At 41.9% G+C, this 25,790-nt stretch overlaps 1 protein-coding gene across 1 annotated transcript in view; it reads left to right on the forward strand.

Moving 5' to 3' along the window:
- Window positions 1–25,790, forward strand: part of ADAMTS12 (ADAM metallopeptidase with thrombospondin type 1 motif 12) — a 182,725-nt gene that overhangs the window by 93,310 nt on the left and 63,625 nt on the right. Inside the window, exons 4-8 of the mRNA XM_070935961.1 lie at window positions 9,036–9,232; window positions 11,615–11,698; window positions 13,172–13,296; window positions 20,435–20,584; window positions 23,292–23,435. Coding sequence (XP_070792062.1) covers window positions 9,036–9,232; window positions 11,615–11,698; window positions 13,172–13,296; window positions 20,435–20,584; window positions 23,292–23,435 — 700 coding nt within the window. The remainder of the gene's footprint in view (window positions 1–9,035; window positions 9,233–11,614; window positions 11,699–13,171; window positions 13,297–20,434; window positions 20,585–23,291; window positions 23,436–25,790) is intronic.

A 25,790-nucleotide genomic window follows, 5' to 3' on the forward strand; every position in this document is an offset into this window, starting at 1 on the left:
AGACACATGACCTCACCAGCAAACATACAGATTTAACAAATATTCGTGCTTTACAACAATAACACTCCCTTCCTACTCAGGTCATTCAGTTGTTGATGTAGTTACACTGCCATTTGTCTTATTTTTGCACACACCTTATTTTTTTGCACATCTTATTTGCTCCATAGCCTTTTTTTTCTTTCAAACAAACTCTCTGCTTTTCCAGACACTTCAATGGCAACAGAAAGATTAATCACAAATATTTAACTAATGAAAGAAAGGAAAGGAAGTCTGTAGGCACTTTCCCTCCCCCCCCCCAGTGTTTTGTTGTTATAGTGACAACACAAGACAGTTTTGTTGTGGGGGAGGAAGCAGAGACCGTTGGGCCTTTAAAAATAAAGTCTTAACATAAATGACTGGAATTAGTCTGCTAAATGTACCGTTTCAGGATAAGCCGATGTAGCATTATATATATATGTCAACTGTGAAACAGGACAACAGCATACCTGTGAATATTAATTCAGGAATAGGAAACAGCGAGAATGGGATTGTTCTTGTGCCTTGCTTATAGGCTTTTCTTAATTAATTTTTTGTGATAGAATGCAGTGAGGAGGTGGCTTCCCAGGAGGGATGGGCTGAGTTTCAGAGGAGTAAGAGGCAACTCAGCCCAGATATGGTGTGTGAGAGAAAGAGGGTGAAGACAGCCCCTCCCAAACAGTTGAGAGAGTATATTGATATTGTAGATGGTGTTAATGGAGTTTTTAGTCTGGCAAGTTATGTCTATACAGTAGTGGCCAAAATTGTGCAAACCTTTTGCGAAAAGTGTATTTTTTAGGTTTGATAGCTAATAACACCACTTTTTTTTTTTTTTTTTTTTGAGTTTCAAGATAATCATATTCCACTGCTGGAATGGCCTGGGAATAACCCAGACCTTAACCCAATTGAAAATCTATGGAGCTGACTAAAGAATCTTGTTAGTCAGAAGCAATAAAACCCAGCAATAAAACCCAGTTAATAGAAGCAATCATTCAATCTTCGTTTCACATTGTAACAGCTGCAGAACTAAAAGACTTGGTTCACTCCATGGGAAGACGTTGTAAGGCCGGAATTCATGCTTAAGGTTACCCAACTAAGTATTAATTGACGTGATAATTTTTGTATATCTCGTTTTTTCTACGTGTTTCACTTTTCTATAGGATTTTCCTATAGGCTAACTAGACTTCAGCCTAGGGCCTCAAGATCAAGATGGGCCTACATTCAAATTGTTAGCAAAATTAAAATTACACTTTCACTATAGGTGAAAGGGCCTCATAAGTGGAATAGCCTAGGGCCTCTTTTCATCTAAATCTGGCCCTGCATTCTTGATTAAATTATCTTTCCATTGATATATAATTTTATGGTACTACTCCAAAAAAAAAAGTGGCGTTACTAGCTGGTTTTAGAAAATACACTTTTCCCAAAAGGTTTCCACAATTTTGGCCACTACCTGTAGGTGTGAAATAATAAAGAAGGAACTCAGTTTGGAAGAATTGCTACCTGTATTTCTTGGTCTTAACATTATTTGGCTCTTGCAGAAAAAGGGATGCAGGGCAGAGTGTAGCAATCCCCAAAATGGGAGTATTCAAAGACTACACTGGTGTAAAACTGTGCATACAATTAATGGTACTAAATGCAAATGTATAAACCAGAGGTCTTCAAACTTGGCAGCTGTAAGACTTGTGGACTTCAACTCCCAGAATTATGCTATGCTGATTGGAGAATTCTGGGAGTTGAAGTCCACAAGTCTTAAAGCTGCCAAGTTTGAAGATCTCTGGTATAAACCCTACAAACTTTTAAAGTGCAGTACATCTCATGACTCAACCTTCTGATGGGTGGGTTACGCACAAGACAAGGCAATTAAAGGCCAAAGAGATGAACAGTCAAAATGTCTGAGGTGCACCTAGAAGTGGTATTTCTCTTCTCTCCTTCCTGTCTTTTTCCATCTGCTCCTTCATGTCCTAAAATGTCTTGCTGTGCAAAATCAGAATGGATGCTAATGAAGTCTTGAACAAGCTGCAATCAAGATATTTGCCGCCTGCTTGAGGGCCCTATTTCCATCACACAGATGCTTTTCTTCAATGATTAGAAATGATTCTCCTGATATCACCTCTTTCTTCCAGAACAATTTCTTAGCAGAGTTTATGGGTAGTCTTTGTTTAGTGACTGCCTTGTTTAGCAACTGTTCACAATTTTAGTGGTGATGAAAAGGTAATTTTGGGACCAGTCCTCCCATTTATGACTTTCCCAGGTTTGTAAAGCAAAGGAAAGCTGAAGTAAATCATAAGGACAGTCATGGTTTCATTTAGTGACAGCATTGTTGAGCCCAATTGTGGTCACTAAATGAGGAATACTTGTAGTAAGTTATACCCTAGCTGCTAAACATTGCTAGCTTCAGAAATTCTATTCCAGAAAATTGTGCCATTAATTCAAGATCAGAATGCATTGAAAGACACTTCTCTGTCTCATCCTTTCTCTTTCTCTCTCTCTCTCCCTCCCTCCCTCCACCCACTATTCCAGCATTAATGCCTATTCTTTGCTGGTCAAGCTGCTGGTCTCTTTCCCAAACCAGACTGAATAGCTGCAGAGAGAAGTGAGACTAAATAGGAAGAGGTATATCAGCAGTAGACTTTAGTAACCATCAGAAAGCACATTGTTGTTTTGTTGTTAGTTGCGAAGTCATGTCCGACCCATCACAACCCCATGGACAACATTCTTCCAGGCCTTCCTGTCCTCTATTATCCTCTGGAGTCCATTTAAGCTCATGCCTACTGCTTCAGTTACTCCATCCAGCCACTTTATTCTCTGTCATCCCCTTCTTCTTTTGCTCTCAATCTTTCCCAGCATTAGGCTCTTCTCCAGTGAGTCCTTCCTTCTCATTAGGTGGCCAAAGTACTTGAGTTTCATCTTCAGGATCTGGCCTTCTAAAGAGCAGTCAGGATTGATCTCCTCTAGGACTGACCGGTTTGTTCGCCTTGCAGTCCAAGGGACTTGCAGGAATCTTCTCCAGCACCATGGTTCAAAGGCCTCAAATTCTTTGGTGCTCAGCCTTCCTTATGGTCCAACTTTCACAGCCATACATTGCAACTGGGAAAACCATAGCCTTGACTCTACACACTTTTGTTGGCAGGGTGATGTCTCTGCTTTTTAGTATGCTGTCTAAATTTGCCATGGCTTTCCTCCCCAGGATCAAGCATCTTTTAATTTCTTGGTTGCAGTCCCCATCTGCGGTGATCTTGGTGCCCAGGAAAATAAAATCTGTCAATACTTCCATTTCTTCCCCATCTATTTGCCATGAACTGAGAGGGCCGGTTGCCATGATCTTAGTTTTCTTAATGTTGAGTTTCAAGCCAACTTTTGTACTCTCCTTCATCCGCGTCAAGAGGCTCTTTAGTTCCTCTTCACTTTCTGCCATTAGAGTGGTATCATCTGCATATTTGAGGTTGTTGATATTTCTCCAGAATAGCTGCAGAGAGAAGTGAGACTAAATAGGAAGAGGTACCTATATCAGCAGTAGACTTAAGAAGTAACCATCAGAAAGCCCATTAGTCACCTAGTAAATGGCCTTTACACTGAGTCACATTGCCATCAAGCAATAACCTCCATGATGTTCATTTTGAAACCAGCCAAGGAGGTAGCTAGCACCATAATTCACGGTGGTGAATTTCAAAATTGAATTGTGCGTTGTGTAAAAGAAAAAGAAAATCATTTTTTCCCGTTTCTTCCAGAATTCAAATTTCATTGGGAAACCTCTGATTTTAATAGATTGGGAAGGGAGAAATAGCTCCTCCTTGTTCCCTTTATCCACAGCATGCATAATTTTGTACACTTCAATCATGTTACCTCTCATTTGCATGCTTTCTAGATTAAAAAACCCTAAACGTTGCAACATTTTCTCACAGAGAAGCTACACAGAGAACTTCATAGGTTACTTTACTCATGCAATAGGTTACTCATGCACTAGTCATCTCCCGTATTGACTACTGTAATGCTCTCTACATGGAGCTGCCCTTGAGGACCACTCGGAGGCTTCAGCTGGTACAAAATGCAGCCGCACGGGTTGTGATGGGAGAATCCCGATACTCCCATGTAACACCTCTCCTGCGTGACTTGCATTGGTTGCCGGTTGCCCTCCGGGTGAGATTCGAGGTGCTGGTGATGACCTATAAAGCTCTACATGGCTTAGGCCCAGGATATTTGGCGGACCACCTGCAGCCAGCAACAACTTCCCATCGCCCAGTTCGCGCCCATAGGAACGGCCTGCTCAGGGTGCCGTCGGCTAGACAATGTCGGCTGGCGGCCCACAGGGGTAGAGCCTTCTCTGTGGGCGCGCCCACCCTCTGGAATCAACTCCCCTTGGGAATCCGGCTGGCCCCTGACCTTTGCACTTTCCGCCGCAAATTAAAAACTTGGTTATTCAAGTCTTCCGGCCTGGACTGATGGGGTTTTATATGGGTTTTTAACTTTTATCTGGTTTAATTAGGTATTTTAACTTTGTACTGTGGTTATTGTGGATTTTATTGTTGTGAGCCACCCTGAGTCCATTGGAGATAGGGCAGCATATAAGTTAAATAAAATTAAATAAAATAAATAAATAAATAAATAAATAAATAAATCAATACTTTAACTTCAAACATCTTTTGATTAAAACTAATTCTCTCTTGATTTGCAACAGACTCAAGCCATTAGAGTAGTCTACAACCAGTTACGGTGATGTCAAATGGATGAAAACTTGCATGACAATGTCATTGTGCAAGTGGTATGATTTACATACTTGTATTATGTAAATAATCTCATTTGCGTGATGATCTCATCAAACATAGATCTTCATTTTGCCTACCATTCCTTTCCTGCTGGCATCCTTGACTACCGTTGACTCAATTAAGTGTGATATAAGCGTGCTGTGCAATCCAGCTCACCAGAAGTACCGTATGCCTTATATTAAATTCATGGGAAGGAATGGAAGGCTTAGCTTCATTACTTAACAAATTCTGTTCCAGCTGAATGAGATATTGTGCCTTTTTAATAATACACAAAGGTTATTAAAGTCTGGTGAGGAAAAAAAAAGGCTTTTGTGTGAAATATTTGATCTCGCAGAGGTGATACATTGAAAATTGTTTAATGATTTCTGGTAATAAAAAAAAAAAAACAACCCTGGAAATGGAAAATTCATTTTATTTTATCTTGTCAGGTTTCTTTATTTTTCAGCTTACTGAGCAGAATATAATTGAGAGCTGTAGTAAAGTCTGCTGAAATTCAAGCCAGATCTGTTCTTACTGAAAAACACCTGTGTCTAAGCGTGAGGGTATAAGATCTGTGTGAAAGTTTTTATCAGGATTATTTGAAGCATCCAGTGACTTTGGAGTTGAGGCTTCTTCAAATGTTAGGGGTCCTTAAGGGCATCTGAGCTGGATTTGTTTTCTTACAGATGTTTCATTATCCAAACTAAGTAACATCAACAGTGCTAGATGTTACCTGAGCAATAAATATTCTCTTTTATTTTTCAGAAGTTGTAGTTTGCTAGATGTGATTGTACAGCCATAGCTACTGAGCAGGGGTGAAATCCAGCAGGTTCTGACAGGTTCTGGAGAACCGGTAGCGGAAATTTTGAGTAGTTTGGAGAACCAGCAAATACCACCTCTGGATGGCCCCATAATGGGGCAGGGGAAGGATACTCGCGCTCCATGGCATGGGACCTGGGTATTTGCGGGACTGCCTTCTGCCGCCGATAGCCTCCCACCGACCAGTACAGTCCCACAGAGAGGGACTCCTCAGGGTGCCGTCAGCCAGGCAATGTCGGCTGGCGACCCCCAGGGGGAGGGCCTTCTCTGTGGTAGCTCCTGCCCTCTGGAACGATTTGCCCGCGGAGATACGAAGGATATCGGATCTCTGGGTTTTTCGCTGTGCCCTAAAAACTTTTCTTTTCCAAAAAGCAGGGCTGGCGTGAATCCCCCCCCCCTTTTTTTTTAGTCTTTTTAGCTTTTTAAATTGTCAAATGGGTTTTAGTTTTCAATGTTTTTAAATTTTTGGGCCACAGTTATTTAATTCTTTTAATAATTTTAAATTTTGTATTGATATGTGTTTTATTTCTGGCTGTGCACTGCCCTGAGTCCACTTGGAGAAGGGCGGGATATAAATTGAAAAATCTCCAACCCCACCCCACTCCAGGGGAAGGATATTGCAAAATCTCCATTCCTACCCCACTCTGGGGCCAGCCTGAGGTGGTATTTGCTGGTTCTCCGAACTGCTCAAAATTTCCGCTACCGGTTCTCCAGAAGCTGTCAGAACCTGCTGGATTTCACCCCTGATCCTTAGGCATAAGACAGTGCTGTGGGAATTAGGTATTTAGCAGAGTGGAGGAAAACTGTCTCAAGGTCTAGTTTTGGCATGCAATGCCCTACAGTGGGGTCATGAGGGGAGGAGTTGAAACAGTTTATGTTCAGGATGTGATGGGTCTGTAGTCTAAGGAGATTCTCAGTCATCCAGGTCATGGTTGCCTCAAAGGTGCTTTTTCAAGAGGCAACTGGACTTTCTGGTTTTTCTTTGAAAATGTTTAGCTTCTCATCCAACTCAAGCAGAAATGACTCCCTTGTATATAATATATCACAAAACAAGGCAGCCTTAGAAACTTGAGATTGGTTTTTAGGGGGGGGGGGGGAGTTAAGAAGTTACTTTAGAAATAAAATAAACTGTTTAAATAAACATAAGCAACAATCTCTCACGTCTCAAGAAAAGGACAAACTCCTAAGTAGTGATTAATGAACAGAGATAAGGGAAGGGAAGGGAAAAGAAAGCTAATAAAAGTTCCTCTTTGAAGATGGTTTATTATCATGATGGTTGACTCAGCCTTCCATCCTTTCGAGGTAGGTAAAATGAGGACCCGGATTGTGGGGGCAATAAGCTGACTTTGTGCAAAAAGAACAACGCTTAGGGGGGGCCGAAAGCCCTACTAAGCAGGTATATACAAAAGTATGAAGACTATTGCTTAACGCATTGTAAGCCGCCCTGAGTCTCCGGAGAAAGGGCGGCATATAAATCGAACCAATAAATAAATAAATAAATAAATGTTATTTCAACATTTTGCTTTTCTATTTCTATTTTTTATTTTTGCTGTTAGCTTGAAGAATATAAAGTGAACCTATGTCACTTTATGTTTATTACAAAGTGTCATATTATTTTAAAAGGGAAATTGTTCCAGCAGCTTTGCTGGGCATATTTGCTCCCTAAATTTTATAAGCGGAGAGCAAATATAGTTGCTCTGATCAGGCTTTGTTTCTTTCAAATAATCTTGCCTGCTTCAGTTGTCTCATGGCATTGCTGAGAGCCTCTACCTCTCTCTCTCTCTCCTGATGTTCTGCTTACGGAGATGGAGATGAAGATGAAGAAGATGAAAGTGTTCTTTTCCTGTGTGTGAAAGGGATGAGTGAAGGCAGGGGTGAAATCAGTGGTGAAGTCCAAATTTTTTTACTACCAGTTCTGTGGGTGTAGCTTGGTGGGCGTGGTGTGGCTTGGTGGGTGTGGCTTGGTGGGCGTGGCAGGGGAAGGATACTGCAAAATCTCCATTCCCACCCCACTCCAGGGGAAGGATATTGCAAAATCTCCATTCCCACCGCACTATGCGGCCAGCCAGAGGTGATATTTGCCTGTTCTCTGAACTACTCAAAATTTCCACTACCGGTTCTCCGAACTGCTCAAAATTTCCACTAACAGTTCTCCAGAACCTGTCGGAACCTGCTGGATTTCACCCCTGGGTGAAATGCTACCAGTTTGCACTGATTTGGGCGAACCTGTAATAAAAAAAAAAGCTACCAGTTCATCTGAGCTGTTCCCCCCCCCTCATTGTTCTACTTACCTTGTTAAGCTTTCTTTTTCCATGTGAAGCATGTATTTGGTGCACATGTGCGCGCGCAGCATGCTTTTGACATGCACTGCACATGTGCACACACATGCATGCACACAATGCGCATTTGGCACCACCACACATGCGTGGGCAGAAAACCAGTGGGTGAAGGGCATCACCTATCATCTAGCTAACTATATCCTATCAAGAGAAGGGCCAGAGAGCAAATGGTCTCTGTTATGTATTGAATATATATGTAGTTGTGTTAAGTCCTGCTAAAATGAAACTAATCTTTAGATGACCCTAACTGTTAACGCCAACTCTTGTGGAGGGAAACTTAGATCATTCATATTTGGGCGAGCTTTTTCAAGTATTATGATTGGTTAAGGCCCTGTGGGCCCAGAGTATAAATTACAGGGATTTGCCTGCAGTTCCTCAATTCCAGTTTTGAGTCAATAAATGCTGTTGTATCTATTATGGTCTGTTTCTTGCCTGCTGAAGCCCACTACACAATAGTTTCTCTGGTCGCCTGGGAACAAAGAGCAGGAAAAAAATGATCATGGACAAGCAGCAGGAAGAATGACAGAAAAAGAGGGGATATAAGAATAATTCAGATTCAGGTTAACAGAGTTGGAAGGGACCTTGTAAGTCATCTAGTCCAACACCCCACCCAAGCAGGAGACCCTACACCATTTCTAACAAATGGCAGTCCAGTCTTTTCTTGAAAGCTTCCAGTGATGAAGCTCTCACAACTTCTGAAGGCAACTTCTGTTCCATGGGTTGATAGATCCTTAATTTTCTTTCTACATCCAGCTAGCCTTTCTGATCAATAGTTTTTGTGATGTTGAAGAGTTAGTGCCACCAAAGACACACTTCTGACAACATGAAGATATTCCCAAGCACTGGATGGAAGAAGCATCTGGTTCTGGATTAGAGTCTTGTGAGTCTAGGCCAAGGATTATGGGTCTGTTCCTGCCTTGTCAAAGTTCTGAGGTCTAGAACTACTTACACCGATTCTTGAGACATGTTCTTTTGGTTGTTCCCCATGTCTTGAGGTAGACTTTTGACCAAACTAATCCATGTAACATTATGTGCCTGCGAGAAAGAGAAATCTGTTATTGATGCTACCTTCACAGAAAGTACATTCAACACTATTTGATTTTTTGTTTGTTTGTTTCAGAAACATCCATCTTTTTCAAACAGCAAGAACTTCGAAGGATGAAGTGGGAAAGGAACCGTGTGATGCCAAGAACAACCTATCGGCGTTCTGTCAGTAGAGAAAGATGGGTGGAGACTTTGGTAGTTGCTGACAGTAAAATGATTGAATACCACGGAAGCGAAAATGTGGAATCCTATATCCTCACTATCATAAATATGGTGGGTCACATAATTTGTTTCTATTGGAGTGGATTTGATTTTGATTTGATTTTGATTTTAATTCTATTTGATTCAGTTCAATGAATGTGATTATCCCCTATATTTAATTATTTTCTCCTGTCATCTTCAAAACAGAATGATGCTTTTGTGGAAGCACAGTCCTTTATCCTAAATACGCCTGAAGAAGTATGCCAAATACAGATGGGGAAAACTGTGTAAAATTTGACTCAAAATATTTTAGCAAAAGCAGCAACACTTCCAGTTCATCTAAGCAACTTAGTCCTTATCCATAGCAACCAAAACAAACTCTGTATAAGTTTGCCTTGCATTTTGTTTAATTTGCTTCAGTTATTATATGTTCCAGTAATTCCCACTTGACATCTCAGAACCTCTTCCTTTTCCTTTTGTCTCTTCTTCTTTCCCCAGTCATATTTAGTTTATAAGTTCTTTGGAGAAAGGAATTATCTTTTGTTAGCTGCCAGATACTTTGATGTTGACTGACGGTGTTCATGCAGGGGTGAAATGCTACCGGTTCACTCCGGTTCGGGCGAATCGGTAGTGATAAAAATTACCGGTTCAGGCGAACCAGTAGTAAAAAAACCACTACCGGTTCAGCTGAACCAGTAGTTTAAAAATGATAATCTGAACTGGTATTTCCGATGATCAGCTTTGCTGCACGGTTTATATTCACTAGAAAGCAGGAAATCCTGCTTTCTAACGAAGCTAAATCACGCGGCACAGCTGTTCCTCCCCACTGTTCTACTTACCCAGTGAAGTCTTCTTTTTCCGCACGAAGCATGCATTTGGTGTGTGTTGTGCATGCGCGCATATGTGCTTTTAGCGCGCACTGCACATGCACACCCGTGGTGCACATTTGGCGTGCACCACGCATGCGCAGACAGCAAACTCGTGGAGATCCACGGAGGATTTCACCACTGTGTTCATGGGACTGAGGAACATGTGTCCAAAAAAGTCAAGATGTTGTTGTGACCCAGGCCCAAGTAAATAGTAGGAAAATCAGTCAGTGAAAAAACAAACAAACTTTCGAACAGCTGAGAATTACTTCATTCCCAGTGTCATTCAACTAAATTAAAGCAAATTCCTCCCAACACAAATTCCTCAGTCCTATCGCAAACATTGGTCCAATTAGGCAAACTGCCTAACTGCCTTTCTTGGCAAACGTTCAGAAATCACGGATACAAAAATAAATACAAGACGTAGACGAAGAAGAAGACAAAGCTACCAGCGTTGTTTTCCGGCAAAGTCCAAAGGCCGTTGCTGGTCTGTTTTAAGCCTTATGGAGGGGCCAATCATCTCTTGGCCCTACTCCCAAGTTGTTCTCTTTGCTTGAGCTGCTCTTGCCTTCTGACAGCTCTTCTCATGTGTGCATTAGGAACAGGCTCCTCCTGTTCCTCTGCCTCACTCCTATCAGTCTCTGGAGGCTCTGTGTTGTGGCCCGCCAGCGGCCTGCATGGATTGTGGCTGATCCCGACGATGAGGAGGCTGGTGTGGTGTCGCGCCAGCAGCCTGTGCAGCCGGCACTCGAGTCGGACAACGAGGAGGCTGAAGAGGATGTGGTGCCAGAGGCAGAGACTCAGCCGGGGCCTTCAGAACCTCCAGAGGCTCCTTCAAGTGAAGAGAGTGAAGTGGAGGAGCCTCTTCTCAATGCTTGAGCACGCAGGGCTGCCAAAAGGCAGGAGTGGCCACTCAGGAGGAGGTCTCCTGGAGAGTAAGGCTTGGGGTTAATTGGCCACTCCCTTAGCCTATTTAAGTTTGCACACAGATAGCAAATGTTGCTGGAAACAACGTTGTGGTCCTACGCAGAGCAATTTGAGAGTGAGTTTTTTGTTACAATTTGGTTTCTGGGCTGATTGCCAACCCTTGTCCAACTTTGTTTAATCTCTGTAATTCATAGCAGGCTGATAAGGACATTTGTGGTTAAAGCCTGCATTTTGAAAGGAGCCTGTTTGTATTAAACAGAGTTTTTGGAGCTGTGTGTGTGTGTGCTACACTTCTTGGGACCCGGAGCTGGGGCAGAACACTCTGGAGTCCGCACCTCAGTCCCCGATGGCCCTGGCCCCATCTCTGCCTCTTGACGCAGAGCCTTCATCCGGTCCTTCCCCAGCCTCCAGGACTGGGCCATGTTCTTCCTCAGCCTCATCGCTGTCTGACTCTGCTGCCAGCTCGTGGACCACAACAGATGTTGGCCACAACCATGCAATCAAAGCACATTTAAAAAAAAAAAAGGTGGAGGTTCAATAGTAGGACTGTGTCTGTCATCTTGACTTCTTTGACACTCCTCCATAGAGACCTCGTCACTATTAGGAAAAAATATTGAAGAAGAAGAATCCGCTAACTTCATATTGCCTGGCTTTGATTTAGGTGGCAGGATTATTCCATGATCCGAGCATTGGCAACGCGATCCATATTGTGCTTGTTCGGCTTATTCTTCTTGAAGAAGAGGAGGTAAGAACTTGGTCTCCCAATTAATCCTTGCCTTGGTCATGTCATTGAAGGGAGACGCTTGAAGGAAAGAGCAAGTTTATAGGGCCTTGCAAAAGAACAGAAGGGTTCCTGCTTGGTGAAATTCAAATTTTTCTGTGGGCGTGGCTTGGTGGCCGTGGCAGGGGAAGGATACTGCAAAATCTCAAATCCCACCCCACTCCAGGGGAAGGATATTGCAAAATGTCCATTCCCTCCCCACTCCAGAGGATGGATATTGCAAAATCTCCATTCCCTCCCCACTCCTGGAGGACGGATATTGCAAAATTTCCATTCCTACCCCACTCCGGGACTAGCCAGAGGTGGTATTTGCCGGTTCTCTGAACTGCTCAAAATTTCCGCTACTGGTTCTCCAGAACCTGTCAGAACCTGCTGGATTTCACCCCTGTTCCTGCTATCTGAACTTCACAGGGCATGATGTTCCACAGGTCAAGCATTGCACCAGAGAAGTAAGGCATGAATGACCATCACTTGGGCCTCCGGTTCCAGAAATGGGTACAATTGGAATACAATAGATCTAGGATCTACTCAGTCAACTTTTACAAAGAATCCAACTTTTTATTTTTCCTCTTCAGAAATGCACTCTGTAGAAGAAGAGTTAGTATTGATTCCAACATGCCTGCTTTCAAATAAGATAAAATGCTATAAATTTATCATTATGCTGCACCTATCCTTTGGTTTAGGGATAACATCTGTTTCAAAGTAGAAAAAATAATAATGTTCTCCCCAGTGGTGAAATCGAAAATTTGTTACTACCGGTTCTGTGGGCGTGGCTTAGTGGGGGGGGTGTAATGTAACTGGGTGGGCGTGGCCAATTTTTTTTTACTTTTAAAACCATTTTTTACATGTAAAACCATGTAAAAAAAATGCTTTCAAAAGGCTCTGACGATCCCAGCTGAGTTGCCTGATCGTCAGAGGGTTTTTTAAAAATCCTCTGCCGATCAGGCAACTCAGCTGGGATCGTCAGAGCCTGGCTCCTCAGAGTTTGGCTCGTCAGAGGCATTTAAAAGAAAAAAGCCTCTGATGATCGCGTGGCTCAGCTGGGCATGGGGGGCGGGGGCAGGGATTTTTGCTACCGGTTCTCCGAACTGCCTGCCGCCATCGCTACCTACTCACCCGAGCCGGTCCAAACTGGGAGCATTTCACCCCTGGTTCTAACTTAAGAAAGATATTGCAGTTTCTTTTTGTTTTTTTCCCCATCCTGTGAAGACTTTTTCCTATTGTATTGGGTTTTTTTTTTCTCCCCTGATCTATCTTCACTAATAACCCCTTTTTTAAATCACATGCCTGGATTCAATAAATTACTATTATAATCATGTCTCTCACCTCATGCAATGGCAATATTTATTAAAACTAAATTAATTTGCCAGGCTTTGTAATTATTGCAGATACTGATAGGCTTCTGACAAGATAATTCATTTCCCCATCTATTTATAGCAAGGACTGAAAATCACCCACCATGCAGAAAAGACTTTAGCCAGCTTTTGTAAATGGCAAAAGAGTATCAACCCGAAATTGGATACAAACCCACTTCACCATGATGTAGCTGTACTTCTTACCAGGTAGAATATTCTCCTTACATATGGGGTTCTTGTTCTATTTCTGAATGAGATACGGGTAGTCCTTGTTGGCGCAGAGCCTTGGTGGCGCAGCAGACTAAAGTGCTATTAAGTAGCACCAGCTGCCTGCAATTACTGCAAGTTCAAATCTCACCAGGCTCAAGGTTGACTCAGCCTTCCATCCTTTCGAGGTGGGTAAAATGAGGACCCAGCTTTTATACAAAGCTGACTTTGTATAAATATACAAAAGTATGAAGGCTATTGCTTAACGCATTGTAAGCTGCCCTGAGTCTCTGGAGAAAGGGCAGCATATAAATCGAACCAATAAATAAATAAATAAATAAAAGGTGCTTTCTTTTCAGGAGACAACTGGACTTTCTTGTTTTTTCTTTTGAAGACGTTTCACTTCTCATCCAAGAAGCTTCTTCAGCTCTGACAGGATGGTGGGGAATGGAAGGATTTATATTCCTTGCAGACAGATGGTCATTTGCATCCTTTTAGCGGGTCGTTGAAGCCCTTGAAGGTTTATCTGTGTCCTCAGGGTCACCTGAGTAGCTCTCCTGGTTCCTGTAGTCTGCAATTTTTCCTCTGGAAATCCATTCCTACTCCCACACCACTCCAAGAGTTTTCATCCCAAATTGTATAGCTAAAAGTCTGTAGAGATTCTCAGTCATCCTGGATGACTTTTAGCTATTCAATTTTGGATGAACACCCTTGGAATGGTGTGAGAGTAGGAATGGATTTCCAGAGGAAAACAATTGCAGACTACAGGAAGCAGGAGCACTACTCAGGTGAGCCTGAGGAGACAGATAAACCTCCAAGGGCTTCAATGACCCTCTAAAACTGTTGTGACCTAGGTTTACTGAGTCATTACAAGACACAAATAGTCCGAAATAAACCTAGTTTATTGTAACAGCTGAGAATTACGTTCATTCCCAGCTGAGTCCCAATTAGTTTGCAAAACAAGTCCTTCGGAAGAAGTCCTTCGGGATAATCACCAACCTTTATCTTCTTTGACACCCTGCCAAAGGCCTTATTTGGCAAAGCTGCACGAAGTTCAGAAACAAACAAGAGATGCTGACTGGAAACGGAGTTAGCAACGTTGCTTTCCTGCAAAAAGGCCCAAGTGCCTTTGTTTCTCTTTTAAGCCTTATGGAAGGGGCCAATCATCTCCTGGCCTTACTCCCGAGTCGTCCCTTTTGCTTCAGCTGCTCTTGTCTTCTGGCAGCTCTGTGCATGCGTGCACTAGGAACAGGCTCCTCCTGTTCCTCTGCCTCTCTTCTGTCTGACTCTGGGGGCTCCAGAGTCCATGCATCCCTCCAAGATGGCCCTGGCCCCATCTCTGCCTCCGATGCAGAGCCCTCGTCCGAGCCTTCCCCAGACTCCAGGACTGATCCATGTTCCTCCCCAGCCTCTTCACTGTCTGACTCCGCTGCCAGCTCCGCAAGCTGCTGGCGGACCACAACAAAAACAGGGGTGTCAAAGTTGCATCGACATGGCATTGTCACATGATGTATCATGACTTTTTCCCCCTTTGCTAAACCGGGCGTGGGCGTGGCCAGTGTGTATCGCATCCAGCCCACAGGCTGTGCATTTGACAGCCCTGCTCTAAAAGGATACTAATTACCAGCTGGCTGCAAGGAATATAAATCCTTCCTTCCCCCACTACCCTGTCAGAACTGAAGAAGCTTCTTAGATGAGAAGCGAAACGTCTTCAAAAGAAAAAACAAGGAAGTCCAGTTGCCTCTTGAAAAAGCACCTTTGGGACAACCATGACCTGGATGACTGAGAATCTCTACAGATGGGTAGTCTTTGACTTACAACCACAATTGAGACCAAATTTCTGTTGCTAAGTAAGGCAGTTGTTAAATAAGCCATGCCTGATTTTGCAACCTTTTGTTTTTTTGCCACAGTTGTTAAGCCAATCACTGGAGTTGGTAAGTGAATCATATGGTCATTAAGCGAATCCAGCTTCCCACATTGACTTTGTTTGTTGGAAGCCAGTTGGGAAGGTCATATGATGCTGCAGCCTTCATAAATACATGCCAGTTGCATTCATGAATTTTTATCAAATATCCGTAGGGATGCTATGAGAGTCATTAGTATGATGACCTGTTGTAAGTCACTTTTTTTCAGTGTCATTATAATTTGTTAAACAAATGGTTGTAAGTTACTATTTAGCTTTTCAGAAGAAACAGGAGTAGGGAAAGCTGGATTTCTCAGTAGAATTACTATAGTTGAAAGCAGCTTTATGGACTATCTAATGTTTTGCCTCATATACTTTTATGTATTTTACAATACTTTGGTACCTTACTTGAGCCAAGAACTATGCAAAATTGGATAACTGAATTCCACACATCAGAGGAGAAATTTCCCAATTCTTTTGCTTCCAAATATACAAATGATCAAATGAAGTTTGCCAAAAGAAGCAGTCAGGCTGCTGCTTCTGGTAAACCTCATTTGATCATCCGAATTACAACCTCTAGTATCCTTCACCATGACTATTGTGGCTGGAACTACTGTGGTTCTATAACATCTGGACAGGCACTTTTTCCCATTCTTATCCTAAAATATCCTTATTCCCTTCCTACTTTTAATTATGAGTGTGTGTGGCTTAACGATGCCCTTGAAGTGATGTCCCGGTGCCTGGAGGACGTACGTATCTGGATAGGGAGAAACAGGCTCAGGCTCAACCCATCCAAGACCGAATGGCTGTGATTTCCGATGTCCCGATATAGTCAGCTAGTGCCATCGCTGACTATTGGGGGCGAATCATTGGCCCCCACAGAAAGGGCTCGCAACTTGGGTGTCCTCCTGGATTCACGGCTGTCTTTAGAAGAGCACTTGATGGCCGTGACTGGGAGGATTTTTCATCAGGTTCGCCTGATCCGCCAGTTGCGTCCCTTTCTAGATCGGGACTCCTTACGCACGGTCACTCATGCCCTCGTCACCTCCCGTCTGGACTATTGCAACGCTCTCTACATGGGTCTCCCCTTAAGGAGCACTCGGAGGCTCCAACTGGCGCAGAGTGCGGCCGCGTGGGTGGTAATGGGAGCGACGTGGCGCTCCCATGTAACACCTCTCCTGTGTGAGCTGCACTGGCTCCCGGTGGTCTTCCGAGTGTGCTTCAAGGTCTTGGTTATCACCTTTAGAGCGCTCCATGGCTTAGGACCTGGTTATTTACGGGACCACCTGCTACCACCAATAGCCTCCCACCGACCAGTATGCTCCCATAGAGAGGGGCTCCTCCGGGTGCCGTCGGCCAAACAATGTCTGTGGGGGCACCTACTATCTGGAACGAGCTCCCTCCTGAGATACGGAGGATCCCGGATCTGCGTACCTTCCATCGCGCGCTCAAGACGTTCTTATTTCATCATGCTGGCCTGACCTAAGTCTTTCCCCTTTTTAAATGGAAATTTTAAATTTGGTTTTAAATTATTGGGGTTTTAAATTTGTCCAGCCAAATTATTTAATTCGTTTTATTTTATTTTAAATTTTGTATTTATATGTTTTATTCTATGGCTGTTCACCGCCCTGAGTCCTTCAGGAGTAGGGCGGTATACAAATTCAATAAAATAAATAAATAAATAAATAAATAAATAAATAAATAAATAAATAAATAAATAAATAAATAAATAAATAAATAAATAAATAAATTACAAAGATCCGTACATCAAAAAGTTGTTCCTTTGAATGTCACCTCTTTTTTGAACGTATGAGGTAGTCTTTGCTGTGCCATTCTGTTGAGACTGTCGCTCTTTATGCATACATTTGCAGCAGACGGAAACACACTGTTCTCTTTTAATCATTCTTTCATTAGAATGATTGCAATATGACACTGTACATGTCTCTTGTGTTATACTGTATTGGTGAGAAAGAAATAGTTGTTGTTGTTAATTATGAAGTCATGTCCGACCCATCACGACCCCATGAACAACATTCCTCCAGGTCTTCCTGTCCCCTACCATCTTCTGGAGTCCATTTAAGCTCATGCCTACTGCTTCAGTGACTCCATCCAGCCACCTCGTTCTCTGCCGTCCCCTTCTTTTGCCCTCAATCTTTCCCAGCATTAGGCTCTTCTCCAGTGAGTCCTTTCTTCTCATTAGTGGCCAAAGTATTTGAGTTTCATCTTCAGGATTTGGCCTTCTAAAGAGCAGTCAGGGTTGATCTCCTCTAGGACTGACCAGTTTGATCGCCTTGCAGTCCAAGGGACTCGCAGGAGTCTTCTCCAGCACCATAGTTCAGAGGCCTCAATTCTTTGGCGCTCAGCCTTTCTTATGGTCTAACTTTCACAGCCATACATTGCAACTGGGAAAACCATAGCCTTGACTATACACACTTTTGTTGGCAGGGTGCTGTCTCTGCTTTTTAGAATGCTGTCTATATTTGCCATGGCTTTCCTCCCCAGGATCAAGCATCTTTTAATTTCTTGGCTTTGCATTTCCTCCTTTTTATAACCACATTCTTTTTATGTGTCCCCTAAATAATAGAAACAAGGAGAAGGGGCTATTGATTGTACCATATCCAGAACCTATGTGGGGTTGTTGTTTTTTTGTTGGTTCTTTTCTTCTAATTCTTAATCCTCCTTTCCATAACATTCAAGTATCATTCGCTCTTATCCTCTCTTAAATCAAAAGAGTAGGAAGGGGACATTTAGGCTACTCAATCCTACCTTCAGCTCGATTCAGGAATCTAAATTAAAGCATCTTCAACAGCTTCTGCTTGAATCCATTTAGTAACCGAGAACTTGTCATATCTCCAGCTCATTAATTCACTGTCAAACAACCCTTACCCTTCAGTTTTTCCCCCTAACTTTCTCTCAGTATTTGCTCATTTGAATCCATTATTCTCTAGCTGTCATTACTCTGCTAAGCACTAATTTACCAAAACACCGTTTGGCATATTGTCACATCGTCACCATCACGTATAAGGCAGTCCCTATTATACCTGTCTGTCTTTAATCTGTTCTAGATTGGGTGGTGATGATGACTGCTTATCCACCCATTTGGATGACAAATTCCTCTCCCCCCAAGCTTTGGGATAGGGTGAGGTTAGAATGGAAGAGAATGTGGGGGGGTTGCATGAGAGAAATGTAGGCTGTGGTTTTTCTATCTTTCAGTATATTAGTTTCATTTTTTTTTTTAATTTGATTTATATGTCACCCTTCTCCGGAGACTCAGGGCGGCTTACAATGCGTTAAGCAATAGCCTTCATACTTTTGTATATTTATACAAAGTCAGCTTATTGCCCCACAAACTGGGTCCTCAATTTACCCACCTTAGAAAGGATGGAAGGCTGAGTCGACCTTGAGCCTGGTGAGAATTGAACTCGGAGTAATTGCAGGCAGCTGGATGTTAAATGCTGCCTTAGGAGGCATTAGCCTCCTACGCCACTCAGGCTCTGTTTTTATTTTAGATGTGTCACTTTATTCTTGGTTGTAAGCTGCCTGCAATTATTTTAGATGTGTCACTTTATTCTTGGTTGTAAGCCACACAGAGGTTGGTTTAAGATCTTGGGGGGGGGGGCTGTGCAAATGTAATCCATCCATCCATCCACCCACCCACCCACCTATCCATCCATCCATCCATCTTTTTGGCAGTTCCCCAAACACCCATTCACCTAGAAAGATGGTGGGGGGAGGAAACCCCAAGTTTTCAACTCCCATGCATACAGATGTATTGTCTGACCTGGTCATCAATAATTAAACTAATTTAGCATGGTCAAGGCTATAAAATTACCTCAGAGTAAACCAGTTCCTAGATAAAAGATTATGCAGGATTTGTGGTGAAGATTTACATTCATATCTCTGGTAATTTCTGGATTATATTTCCTAACTTTGCACCAAATTATATTCAAAAATCTTAACAAATCAGAGCCTAATCTACTAAAGGACATAAAATGAAGGGGAAATGTTTTTGGAAAACAACTCCTGTCCTTCAAAACTCTTTCCCAGATAGATAAATGCAGAAGCAAATATTTTTGGTTCTTAATTATCAGTGTTGTTTGGCTACAGTAATCACAGCGCTGTCTTGCCTGCGACTTTTCCCACAACAGTGCTTGTTAACAATAATTGCGCACTTTTGAATACTGCTATAATGACCTGAAATCTGTGACTCACTTTGCATTTTGTAAAAAGATGATTCCATATGCTATAATGCCTCATTTCTAATTTAGGAAGTTATAATTCAGCTTCTGAACACAGTTTATGGTAAGGATTACAAAGAATGAGAATAAAAATATTGTTAGACCTTGGAAAATACTGACCGGAGGGAAAAAAGCTGTAACAGATGCAGAAGGACATTTGTTAAAAAAGTTCATTTAGGGCGACTAATCATGGAGAGAAGCAACTTAGAACTAAGGAGAAATTTCCTGACAGTTAGAACAATTAATCAGTGGAATAACTTGCCTCCAGACGTTGTGTGTGCTTCAACACTGGAAGTTTTTAAGAAGAGATTGGACAACTATTTATCTGAAATCATATAGGGTTCCTTCCAACTCTGTTGTTCTGTTATTCATATTAAATAAACAAGAGTATCTATGAGATTATTATTAACATTTTTAAAAATTTCATAACCCCTTCTCTTTCTTTCTATTATTTAGGGGACACATAAAAAGAATGTGGTTACAAAAAGGAGAAAATGCAAAGCCAGGAACTCTGGAGGTTGAACCTCTAGATTTCTGATGAAATATGAATCTTGGTAGATCCCCAAAAGTGATGTTTGCATCAACCTCTAAGAGCACTAAAAACAGTAGCCCTATGTTCTGAGTGTGGGATTACCTCACAGATGAAATCCAAATTTTTTTACTACCAGTTCTGTGGGCGTGGCTTGATGGGCATGGTGTGGCTTGGAGGGCATGGCAGGGGAAGGATACTGCAAAATCTCCATTCCCACCCCATTCCAGGGGAAGGATACTGTAAAATCCCCATTCCCTCCCTACTCCTGAGGGAAGGATATTACAAAATCTCCATTCCCACCCCACTCTGGGCCAGCCAGAGGTGGTATTTGCTGGTTCTCCGAACTGCTCAAAATTTCTGCTACCAGAACCTGTCAGAACCTGCTGGATTTCACCCTGGATTACCTTGAATACACAGGGTTTTGTTTTGTTTTTTTAACATCAAGCTTTTTTGCTGTGGTCACAGAAAAGACATTTGTGCCAGCATGAATCAACCCTGTGAAACCTTAGGCTTGTCCCATCTCTCGGGAATGTGTCAACCACATCGGAGCTGTAACATCAATGAAGACTCTGGCCTACCTTTGGCCTTCACGATTGCCCACGAACTTGGACACAGGTAAGAATAAGTTGGAAGTCTTGTGGAGGTGGGGCACAATTTTCGAAGTATAAGATGCATTGGAGTACAAGACGCACCTTAGTTTTTGGGGAGGAAAATAAGAAAAAAGCCGATTGGCAGGTGGATCGGCCTCCCGGAATACCCCCAATCAGCTGTTCCCAGAGATGAATTTTAGCAACAGGTTCCTTGGTTGTGAGCTCTGTGCCTTGCTTTTTTTTTTTTTTTTTTTGCTTTTTTTTCTGCCTCTGAAACTTCTGAAACTCTATTTCAGAAAAAACTTTTCCCTGCCTCTGAAAGCCTCCGAAACAGAGCTTTAGAAAAGAAGCCTCTGAAGCTCTGTTTGGGGGCTTCTTTTAGTTTCTGATGCTTTTTTCAGCCTCTGAAACCTCCATTTGAGAAGCTGGGTGGGGCTATATTCGGAGTATAAGACGGACCCAGATTTTCACCCTCTTTTTGGGGGGGAAAAGGTGTGTCTTATACTCCTAAAAATATGGTAAATAGATTTTTTTTTAATTCATCAGGCAGAAATTGCATAAGACTAAAGGTACACAAAACAAAGTAGAAGATAATTAGTAAAAAAATGTTATGCCTTCTCCACTTCCCTTCCATTTATTACTTCAACTGCTAACCCACTACCTATATATTTCCACTTTGAACTTTAAACATATTGGAAGTCTTGATAAACAGAGGTGTCAGTGGAATCCTTGTTGCTCTCCTGGCTTGATTGTTTTCTTGCAGATGTTTCATTACCAATCTAGAGAAACATCAGCTGGAAAAGGGAGTGGAGTTTGGTCTCTGTTTATATACAAGTGGATTGCCTTGTCAATATGGGTGAGAAGCAGTGGTGGGTTCCAACCGGCTTTACTACTGGTTCTCTTTGTGCACGCGCTTTGCGCAAGCGTGTTAGAAATATGCCCAGCTGAGGTGAAGCAATCTACTCTGCCGCACCTATCAGCTGGGCTAAAAAAGAAGAAATAAAAGGTAGGAATAACGCAGGGACAGGCAGGAGGGCCCAGCTCCCGGACAAAGAGAACGAGTTCGGTGATGTCATATCGTCACCTCTACCGGATCGGCCGAACCGGGCCGAACCAGGAGGAACCCACCACTGGTGAGAGCTATCTTAGCAGTTCATCTCTTGGCTAGCTGCATCTGGTTTAACCACAAGGAAATGTTCTCTGGAACAATCCCATTTGGTCACAGTGGTTACTTGGGAAAAGGAGTTAAGAAAGTGCAAATGAGCAAAATTTACCTAGAGGCTAAATCATACGATGAACAGCTAAGGGAACTAGGTATGTTTAGCCTAATGAAGAGGAGGCTCAAGGGAGACATGATACTAGTCTTCTAACACTTGAAGGGTTGTTTATAGGAAAGATGACGTTAATTTATTCTCCATCGCTCCTGAAGGCAGAACAAGAAGCAGTGGGTGGAAGCTTGTCAGAGGGAGATTCAACCTGGAAATAAGGAAGAATTTCCTGATAGTGAGATGATTAATCAGTGGAACAGCTTTTCTCTGGAATTGTGTTTGTTCCATTGTTGGAGATGTTCAAGATTGGACAACCGGTTTGCCCGGGATAGCATAAGGACTCCTACCTTGGGCAGGCAGTTGGACTAGAAGATCTCCAATGTCCCTTCCAGTCCTATGATTCTCTATGAAATAAACTAACCATTTTATTTATTTATTTATTTATTTATTTATTTATTTATTTATTTATTTATTTATTTATTTATTTATTTATTTATTTATTGGTTTATATGCTGCCCTTTTCCAGAGACTCAGGGCGGCTTACAATGCGTTAAGCAATAGCCTTCATATTTTTGTATATACCTGCTTAGTAGGGCTTTCACCCCCCCCCCCAAGTGGTGTTCTTTTTTATACAAAGTCAGCTTATTGCCCCCACAAACCGGGTCTTCATTTTACCTACCTCGAAAGGATGGAAGGCTGAGTCAACTTTGAGCCTGGTGAGATTTGAACTTGCAAATTGCAGGCAGCTGGTTTTACTTAACAGTGCTTTAGTCTGCTGCACCACCAAGGCTCTTAATATTAACCATTAATAGCATTATGTAGCATTATTGATAATTAAAGTGTAGGAAATACAGCTTTTATTTCATACTGTACCACCAGGATTGTGCTGATTCTATATGTTCCCTTCGTGTCCTTATAAATAAAAGGTCAGTCCTTTTTTTTTTGCTATATCATCCTTAAAGGATGTTAGGAGATTCTTTGAATCATTCCAATATTTGCACAGCCTTCTTTTTAATTTAAAAACTGTTTGCCATTATGAATTGCCTTTAATGTAATCTGTTAATGGTAACCAAAATATATCAAAACCAACTTTTTCTATTTACATAACTCTCTTCATCCATTCTCTGAAATTCAAGTATTATTTTTTTTAAGAAAACGCAAACAGGATGCTAAAGAGGGTACCCAAACAAATTGCAACATCCAACAACCTGCAACAGGTTTTTCCTTCTTTAGGTTATTTAGGATCAGGTTAAGAGAATCGCCTGTGGGCGGCAAAAAAATTAAATTACTTTATTGTCATTGCACCTCGTACAACAAAATTAAATGCTATTTTCAGTGCACATTGTACATAAGAAAACTATAATCAATCAATCAATCAATCAGCTGTCCTGTCCTCATAAACTTCCATGGCAGAACTTTGTTTTGAGATTTATTTATTTATTCCTTGGGTTTCCTTCTCTTCAGTTTTGGCATCCAGCACGATGGAAAAGAAAATGACTGTGAACCAGTGGGAAGAAGGCCATACATTATGTCTCGGCAGCTCCAGTATGACCCCACACCACTTACCTGGTCACGATGCAGCAAGGAATACATCACCCGTTTCTTAGAGTGAGTCAAAGTGACAATTTGAAAAATGGAACAAAATGGCTCTAAGCATCTTTCAGCTACCTTGGTACTCATATATTGGGCTATAGGCTTGCAGATGGATAAAGGTGGGTCTACAAATATAATTTTAGGAGCCAGTAGGGATTTTTCTAGAGTTATACTGTAAATCTTGTGCTGACATAACAGTTCTTAAGTCAGGCTTTACACTGTCTCAGTGATGGTTGGATAATATATGTACTATATTATCTTGAATATACTGTTAGTCACTACAGGTAATAATTTAGGGATCACAGTTGGAAGGAGCAACTTGGTTGTTAAACAAAGTTGCTAAGTGAAACAGTGACTGTGCTTACAATCTTACTTTGACTTTCCTTTGTTTTACAGACCTATGAAAGTCATAAATGTGAGGATTGATCACATTTCTTCTTCATCACTGCTGTAACTGTGAATAATCACTGTACTAGGCAGCCAGTTGGTGATAGAGAACCAATTGTTATTGGAATGCTCCCTTTGTTGATTAATCCTACCTGTCTTATTCTGGATAAAAACTAACCCAGCTGTACTCTGTGCTATAGAATAAACCATTTCATAATAGGGTATTTCATGTGCAAAATTAATTTCCCCTGCAATATCCCACAGAGTTGGCCTCCTCCGGGTCCCATCAGCTAAACAATGTCGGCTGGCGGGTCCGCGGGGGAGGGCCTTTTCTGTGGCTGCCCTGGCTCTCTGGAATCAGCTACCTCCTGAGGCCCGGACCGCTCTCACCCTATTGGCCTTCTGGAAAATGGTGAAAACCTGGCTTTTCCGGCAGGCTTGGGGCCGTTGATCTCACCACTGTGATCTTGCGAGATCCGGTCATGAGCGGTGTGTATGGGTTTTTTTAATTTCTTTTAATGTATATTGTTTATACTGTCTTTGTTGTAAGCTGCCCAGAGTCCTCGGAGAGTTGGGTGGCATAGAAATACGAATAATAAATAAATAAATAAATTTTAATTTCGAAATCGTCTTGCTACCCTGTTTCCCCTAAAACAAGACATGCCCTGATAATAAAACCAATTGGGCTTTTGAGCGCATGTACTAAAATAAGCCCCCCTGAAAATAAGCCCTCCCCAAAAATTAGCCCTCCCCAAAAATATTTAAACGCATGTGCAGCTGGTCCCTGCCATTTCCTCTGGTTAGGGTTAGGGAGACAGAACTGGAAATCAGGTAAGATGGCAAGAGGAGTCCCGTCTTGCTCCATGTGCCCAAAATAATAAGACCTCCCCGAAAATAAGGCCAAGCACTTATTTCGGGGTTCAAAAAAATATAAGACAGGATCTTATTTTCGGAGAAACACGGTAGGTAAAGCCACCTAGACTGCAAATGCCACGCTTTTCTTAGGTATATGAAATCCAAGATCACATCAGTGGACTTCTAACTGTATAAATTCCTCCTATTTTCCCACTGTAGTTCCAAAATCATCTGTCAAATGCCTTCCAGATTGTTGAGTGATGCACTAGAAGACATTCTGAGAATTCTTCTAGGGCTGCAACAGGAGTAGGGTAACACATCCCTGCCAATTTCACTGATGCAATTTAACACTCTGTTAGATTAGATCCTGTAACAATGAAGGTCTATCTTGCTGACTGACAAGTGATGAACTATAAATCTTATTTCACTGATATCATGTCACCTTCTCCTCCTCCTCTTCCACCTCTTGTAGTTATCAATGATTCCAGATAGCAGGCAGTGAAATAACAACACAATTTTTAGGACTTTCCCCTCTTCATCCTTTTTAGATGATTCTCCCCACTCTGAAAATGTATTTAGTTTGTGGAAACTTTTATTTAAATGTAATATTTTACTTAACTGTCCACACCAAATAGGTGGACATTTGTGCTGTTGTTACTTGACTGCTTATATGGCAAGGGCAGCAGTTGGCCAATCATGGTTAAACTCAAAATAGCTAAGTAGGGTTAAGCAGTTTTCATATATGGAAGACATGGTACTGAGAAGTCTGAGGGCTATAGGCTAGGCTGGGTAATTTAAAAAAACATCCTTAAAAAAAGAGCAAAGGCAAAATATTTTCATCCTGTTATCAGGAAAACATGTGGATGTGTCCATAGGTCACCACGAGTCAAGCTTAATTTATTAGAGTCTGATTTTAATTGACATTGAATTTTGCTGATGTGACCTTGGAGCAATAGAGGAGGCCATAAAAGGGCTTGGAGTTTTTATCTACTGCTTTAAACAAAATATTCCAAGAGCAACATTTCCTCACATGCCTCTTAAATCACATCATCGTACTCTGAATCATCTCATTAGTTTATTAGAAAATGAACTGATCAAAACAGGATGCTCTGTTGAAGCTGTTGCCTG

Source organism: Pituophis catenifer, unplaced genomic scaffold (genome assembly GCF_029215685.1).
Source record: "Pituophis catenifer annectens isolate HBS135680 unplaced genomic scaffold, rPitCat1.0.hap2 SCAF_2, whole genome shotgun sequence".
Taxonomy (NCBI): Eukaryota; Metazoa; Chordata; class Lepidosauria; order Squamata; family Colubridae; genus Pituophis; species Pituophis catenifer.